Genomic DNA, 7,154 nt, shown 5'->3' with positions numbered 1-7,154 from the left:
CCAGCGAGACAGGACCCTAAGTGAGAAGGAGAGACCCCAGCGAGACAGGACCCTGAGTGAGACAGAGAGACCCCAGCGAGACAGGACCCTAAGTGAGAAGGAGAGACCCCAGCGAGACAGGACCCTGAGTGAGACAGAGAGACCCCAGCGAGACAGGACCCTGAGTGAGACAGAGAGACCCCAGCGAGACAGGACCCTGAGTGAGACAGAGAAGGAGAGACCCCAGCGAGACAGGACCCTGAGTGAGACAAAGAAGGAGAGACCCCAGCGAGACAGGACCCTGAGTGAGACAAAGAAGGAGAGACCCCAGCGAGACAGGACCCTGAGTGAGACAAAGACAGAGAGACCTGGTGAGAAGACACTGTTTGAGAGGTGAGAAGCTGCAGAGACAGCACCTTCAGCCCTCAGAGCTCCAGCAGGTCTTCAGCTTGAATGATGTCTTTCAGGAGAGGCGTGCTGGACAGCAGCATCCTGTACCCCACCCGCTTCCCCTCTCCTCCCCGGCCCACCCGGCCCCCGGTGCCCGCCAAACGTCCCGCCCTGGACGGGCAAAAAAAGGACAGGTCAGGACCCCGACACCGCTAACTGCATGAGCTAACGGCGTCTCTGTCACTCACCAGCGTGTTGCATGGCGCGTGCTGTGATGAGGCCCGTCGGGTCTGAGTTTGTGTCCTGCGCCTCGCTGCGCTCTCACCTGTCCTGTCGCGGCGTGTGCTGTGGTCAGGAAGGACGGTAAAGACTCCGCCTCCCGGCAGCCCTGCCCTCACGCTCCCCGCCCAGCCTCCCCYCCCGCGAAGCGCCCCGCAGCGGAGGTCAGGAAGGAGAGGTCAGCTGGTCTCATYTTTGTCACATCAGTCTCAAACAAAAGCTCGTTTTTAAACCTTTTTTTTTACGCCAGGAAAGRTCCAGCAGACCCAAACGCCCCCATCGCTCCTCTTCCTCTCCACCTTCATCCTCCCCCTCTGAGGTGAGGCTCTGCATGCCCACCCACGCTCTGATATTCACGCTCCTCTTCAGCTTGAGGTGCTTCAGGTCGGCTGAACGATGTGTTTGTGTTTAGAAAAGAGCCTCCTGACCCCGACGCTCCTCTTCCTCCGCTCCCTTTTCATCTGCACCCTCCTCCTGCTCCTCCTCTCGCAAAACGTCCCTCTGTGGATGGGAAAAAAGACAAAGACAGGTCTCTCTTTTTACAAACTCACTGGAAGAATCTAGATATAAAAAAAGGCATATATTTTTATTTGAAGTTTCCCTCTGCGTTGAATCTTTTATGTCGTTTGCAGCAGCAGGAAGTCGATCACAGAATCCAAGCCTCCTTCACAGAAAAAAACTGCCGACTGTGACAAAAAGACAGGTCTGGCATCTGGGAATGGTTTTACTTTTTGTTCAAAACAAAACAAAAAAAACAAGTTTGATTTAGTCTCAGACTGTACGCTGTTTTTATTTCAACTTTAAACTCAGCAGTTTGAAACAGCAGCGATTCAGATCTTTCTGTGGGAAAGGTACAGAGCYCCGCGGTAGCTCGGTGGTCAGTGTTGCGGTGTAATTCTGAGGCTGCAGGTTCGAGTGTCAGGAAGGACAAATAATTGCTAAATGCTCCACGTGAGTTTGTTTTTGCTGTGGCGATGTCAGAAAAAGAGTGTGCGCCGAATGAAGTATTAAATATTATCTTACCTGTTGTAGATAGCTCTTGATTTGATTTTTGATTTGATTTATTTATTTAACACATAAGAAGTAAAACAAAGAATACAATAACAATTCAAAATGACATATTTCACGTGCAAGGGAAGGGTAAAAGCCTGAATAGGCTTATGTAAAATCCACTCCCAATCGAATAAAACTACAACACAACAGTAAAAAACCATAAAATAGAAATAACTACACAAAAAAAAACTAACGAAAATGGAACAAAATCAATACAAAAATAGACATCAAAATAAAATATAAAATCCATCAAAATACATGCAAAAATAAGGAAAATCTAAAATCACTTGAATTGTATACATTACAAAATCAACAGCTTGGTTTTTAATCAAAAAAAGATACTCTACTCTTTGAATGACGTCAGAAATGGTTTTGTTCTGACCAGACTGACGAGCTTACGGCTAGTCTCAAAACAGCCAAGACCAAACTCCAATTTGAAAAAGGTCATTTAAATGTTTAGTTTCCATTACTCAGTTTTTAACATATTTTTTTTGTCATTATCAGTGAGCACAAATAGCAACAGCAGGTGAGAAGTTCAGTCATGTCCAGAGTAACTAAGTACATTTACTACTATGGCTGTAACAATACATCGATCAATATCGATATATCGATTTGAATGGTTCAGGATTCAGTTATATTGAGGCAAAATGAAAATATCGATCTATATCGTCATCATATGCTCGATGTGAATCGATATCATCTGCCCATCTAACAGTCATTGTGTTAGATSGGCAGATGATATCACATTATATTAATCACAGACGTGAACTGAATTGAATTGAAATCGTATCGTGACAGACTTTGTGATATCGAGAAATATTGAATCGTTATCCAAACAATCAATATGAAATCGTATTGTGATAAAGCTGATTTACACCCGTATTTACTACGTTACAATACAGGATTTGTAATTTTCCAAGTTTTTTTGTTCTCAATCGTGACTTTTAGTTTTATTTTGTTGTATTCAAAACCTAAAAATTACACTTATACTTCTTTACTTTAAAATTTAACACCTATTTAAACATTACAAATATACATACTGTATAACCAAACTAATCGTGAAAGGAGTTGTTTATGTACTCTAAAACAATTAGGTGTTGAATTTACTTTGGAACTGGCTCCACTTAACCGAGTTGATTTACTCAACTTGATTTAGTGGAACCAGTTTGGAACCAGTTTAGTTAAGTGTGTGAAAATACTTATACTTAAGTACTTTTTTATTTGTGAAAGTAATGCGTAGTAAACCGTAGTCATTTTTTGTAGAGTTATTTTTTACTTTTACTTAGTTATTTCTTTTAAGTACTTTATACACCTCTGGTTGTGCGGTTATGTCTCCAAACCGAGGTTGTTCAAAAAGCTACCTACAGCAGGTAAGATACTAACTGTTTGCAACCTTACCACAAAGATTCCAGTCCAAAGGATCTGAACTGCTGCTCTTAGGGTTAGTTTGTATCTTTATGTTGGCACCAAAAACTGTTTTCTTTCTGCAGGAAAGACTCAGTGGATGGCAAAGTGTGTAAAAAAACACTCAGATGAAGCTAAGAGAGAAAGGTTAGCAAGTCGTGAGCGTTGCAATGTGTGCAGTTCATGAAATGATGGGACCATTACCCTTTGACTTGCTTTTGCTTGAAATTGCACTCAAGTTATTTATTTATTTATTTATTTTTTTGTTTGTTAGGAAAGATTCCTCTGACTCTAAATCACCTCCTCCCAAAAAACCAACACCAGAAGTTAAAAAAGACAAACCCAGGTGTGCCGGAGCGTGGGAATGAGACTCACTGTGCAGAATGTAAATCTGGGTATAAATAATCTGTTYGTGTCGCTCATCTGTGTGTCTCCTCTGTGGCAGGAAGGATTCCTGTGACTCAAAGCCAGGCCAGCCTGTGAGAAGCCTTTCCACTGACTCCAGACCTGAAAGGTATGAGTGACATTCACCATAAACCTCCATCAAACACGTTAAACTCAGCTTTAATGGAAGTGTCTCCTTCAGACGTGAATCCACYGATTCAAAGAAAAGCAGCTCACCACCAGCAAAGAAGCTAACAGGGGAAAGGTAAACCAAAGCAACCATGGGTGTTCATGTTTATGGAAAACACAAATAATCATTTTTCTGACTTTATGTTTTCAGGAGAGAATCTTATGGCTCTAAACCTCCTCCACCTGCTCATCCACTGAGGAAAGCCTCTACGGACAGCATTGAAAGGTTCTTTAATATTAGTCATATAATAATAATAATAATAATAATAATAATAATAATAATAATAATAATAATAATAATAATAATAATAATACATTTTAGTTGAAGGCACCTTTCTTGGCACTCAAGGAGATCGTACAGTAAAATACAATGCAGTAAAAAACAACAAATAAAAATAACAATAAAACATACATAACATAACTTAAACAGAGGTGATGAGAGATGGAGATTAAACTGAGTATTTCTGTTTTAAAATATTCTAATATGAGGAGCAGGTTATAAATAGTTGTTAATATGTTAATATTAATTAAAGGCCTAATTTATGGAGCTAAATTTCAGRCATAAAGTTTGTTCAAAAAATTATAATTTATATTTAGTTAAAAAATGAGATTTGAAACTAGAAAAAAAAGGTCCAAAACTTTTATTCTAGGATTTTTTTCAGCTTCAAATGTCTGGTTTGGTTTTGGCGTAGGGGCAGATGACAGTGGGTGACACCTCAGCCCAGTATGTGTGTTTTTGTGGCTGTCAGTATCTTTTCCACCGAGATTTGTTCCTTGTGTTGACATAAGCAGTTTATTTTAGTGAAGCATGTTGTTTTTCCACGTAAAACATAGAAAATGAATGATATTTTAAAGACGTTTCCAGTTTCCACAATTCCTGAATGCATTAACTGGGAATATTTTTCCAACCACAGTGTTGAACTGTCAGTAATGGCCCCGCCCCAAGCCAAAACCAAAAGTTCAAAACTGGAAGAAAAGAAAAGAAACTGAAAAAACTGTAATATCTGACAACTAGTTTTGAACCTTTTCTTTGGGTTCAAAATATATTTTTCATTTCCAATCTTATTATTTTTAATTTTTTTTAAACAAAATTTATGGCCTCAATTTAGCTCCATACTAACGTTCTTTAAGAATGCACATAACCAGCTGTCTTTATAATTGGAGTTCTAAACTATTTTATGTTGAAAACGATGAAGCTGAAGCCGTTTGGTCAATTTTTGGAAATAACTACATACAGTTTCATGCAAAGTTGTGAAATGTTGCATTTGTTAGCCCTAGAATACATGTTGTGAATCACTCTCAGCTACTACCAAGCCCAGTTTTAGCTCAGTATCTGCAGAATTAACTGAGTTTAGAACAGTATTTGAGTTTGATAACAAGCTAAGCCGTTCAGTTCTCTCACATCTTCTCCACAGAAAGAGCAAAACCGAAGCCCCCAGAACTCCCACCACCCCGACAAGCCCGATGTCACCCAGCTTCAGTTCTCCTGGAGGTCCTCTGCCCCCCCACCTGGCTACTGGAGACTCGGTCCGGGACAAGTGCATTGAGATGCTGGCGGCTGCTCTGCGCACAGACAGTGAGGCTAAAATCACAGCTTTTCTTTTTTTAAAACTACGTGTAACAGAATAATCTGACATAATCTGGTTTGAGCAGATGACTTCAGAGATTTTGGAGTGAGCTGCGACAGCATGGCGGCAGAGATCGAAGATCATATCCTTTTATTTGAGCTGACTCGTCACATTTACGTTGGGCTCCACACGTCTGGGCCAGTTTAAGACCAGTAAACGAGCTGCGTGGTGATTTCAGCCTTGACCGCAGGACTCTACATATCTACCAGGAGATAAAAGCCACCGACATGAAATACAAGAACAGAGTGAGGAGCCGCATCAGCAACCTGAAGGACCCCAAGAACCCGGGACTGCGCAGGAACGTGCTGGCGGGCAGCATCGAGCTGAGCCGCATCGCCTCCATGTCTGCTGAGGTCCGCAGGAAGCTGCGGTCTAACCTTCAGGACCTCACTGTGAGGCGCTGACGTGTTCACGCGCGGTTTGTTTTGTGTGTCTGTTTCAGGAAATGGCCAGCGATGAGCTGAAACAGCTGAGGAACGTTCTCACGCAGGAGGCCATCCGGGAACACCAGATGGCCAAAACTGGTGGGACCACCACAGACCTGCTGCAGTGCGGCAAGTGCAAGAAGAAGAACTGCACCTACAACCAGGTAAACCCCTGACAGGTGGCACGACCACTCATCTGCTGAGAGCAATGATGGCAATATAAACAGTGTGTGTGTTTGTGTGTGTGTGTGTGTGTGTGTGTGTGTGTTTGTGTTTGTGTGTGTGTGTTTCAGGTGCAGACACGTAGCGCAGACGAGCCGATGACCACATTTGTTCTGTGTAACGAGTGTGGAAACAGGTGGAAGGTAAAGTCTTTATCCTGCAGCGTTAACCTTTTCTACTTTTGTGGAGAAAAAAATATTTATTTTCTGTTTGTTTCTAAATTCCAGTTCTGCTGAGGCCTTCAAGGTGAAGACACGTCCTTTTTCTTTTTCTGAGCCTGCTTCTTTTCTATAATCAGGATGAAACGAGTGTTTGAATTGTTGCAGCTGCTGGTTTAAACAGAAAACGATGCTCTTACAGTTTTTACTTGAACTATTTCGATCAACGAGCGCGCGTTAATAATCAATCGACAGATAAAAACCAGCTGTGATCCAGAGATGGGAATTAATAGCTTTAATGCCAAATGATCATTTTGTAAATACCTTTGAATAAAACTGCTTTTATCAAACATATTGTTGCTTTCTGAAGAGTTATATGATCATCACTTTGCTCTACAGTTTTTTCTTGTTTTGTACTTGATGTTTTCCTACATTATGTGGAGTTTTATAGACTGCATTTAAGGCATGAGGCGCTGTAGTTTTCATCAGGTTCTAACAAAACAAGAAGAAAAATAAATGCAAAATATGATTAAAGTTACATCACATCCAGATTCTGCTAATCTTATAAAAGGGTTATGACCTAATTTACAGCAAATACATTAATTATTAAAATAGTGGCACATTGAACTGTTTTTTCTGCTGCAGCTCTGAATGTGACCAGCAGGTGGCGACAAGACATTAGAACGCTGAACACAGTGATGCCAAATTCAATGGTTTTCCTAAKTGGTCTGTGGGTTTTACATAAAACCACGTTTCTACCTTTTAACTTGTGCAGAAAATTGAAGGAATGCATGTCACCTGCCAACTTTCATGTCACACTTTAAAACTAAGACAATCACTTGGATACAACTGCACCAAAATCCAATTCATTTGTAAAACTGACTAGATTGTTGCCATTTTTGTGTTTTTTTAAGTCACCTGCATGTGGTAATCAATTTAAATTAGGTTAATCCCCAAAGTAATCAGTTATAGATTTACACCCAATTTTTTAAAAGTTTCATTTAAATCCATCTGCTGGATTAGGAGGAATTTTGCTAACAGAC

The 7,154-nt window shown here is 40.9% G+C and overlaps 1 protein-coding gene across 1 annotated transcript; it reads left to right on the top strand.

Annotated features, from left to right (window-relative positions):
• Positions 1 to 446: 446 nt before the first annotated feature.
• Positions 447 to 6,465, top strand: LOC106511433 (serine/arginine repetitive matrix protein 1; the record flags this gene model as incomplete). The annotated part of the gene is given in 16 exon segments (XM_014000193.1): positions 447 to 563; positions 725 to 826; positions 899 to 967; positions 1,061 to 1,177; positions 1,281 to 1,351; positions 3,192 to 3,252; positions 3,380 to 3,451; positions 3,551 to 3,619; positions 3,692 to 3,754; positions 3,830 to 3,904; positions 5,094 to 5,254; positions 5,332 to 5,388; positions 5,505 to 5,659; positions 5,749 to 5,895; positions 6,025 to 6,096; positions 6,181 to 6,465. Coding segments are annotated over 16 exon segments (1,417 nt in total), but the record flags the coding sequence as incomplete, so codon positions are not given.
• Positions 6,466 to 7,154: the final 689 nt, after the last annotated feature.

Source organism: Austrofundulus limnaeus, unplaced genomic scaffold (assembly GCF_001266775.1).
Source record: "Austrofundulus limnaeus strain Quisiro unplaced genomic scaffold, Austrofundulus_limnaeus-1.0 Scaffold2788, whole genome shotgun sequence".
NCBI classification, from domain to species: Eukaryota; Metazoa; Chordata; class Actinopteri; order Cyprinodontiformes; family Rivulidae; genus Austrofundulus; species Austrofundulus limnaeus.
This window is presented reverse-complemented; position numbering and strand designations above follow the sequence as displayed.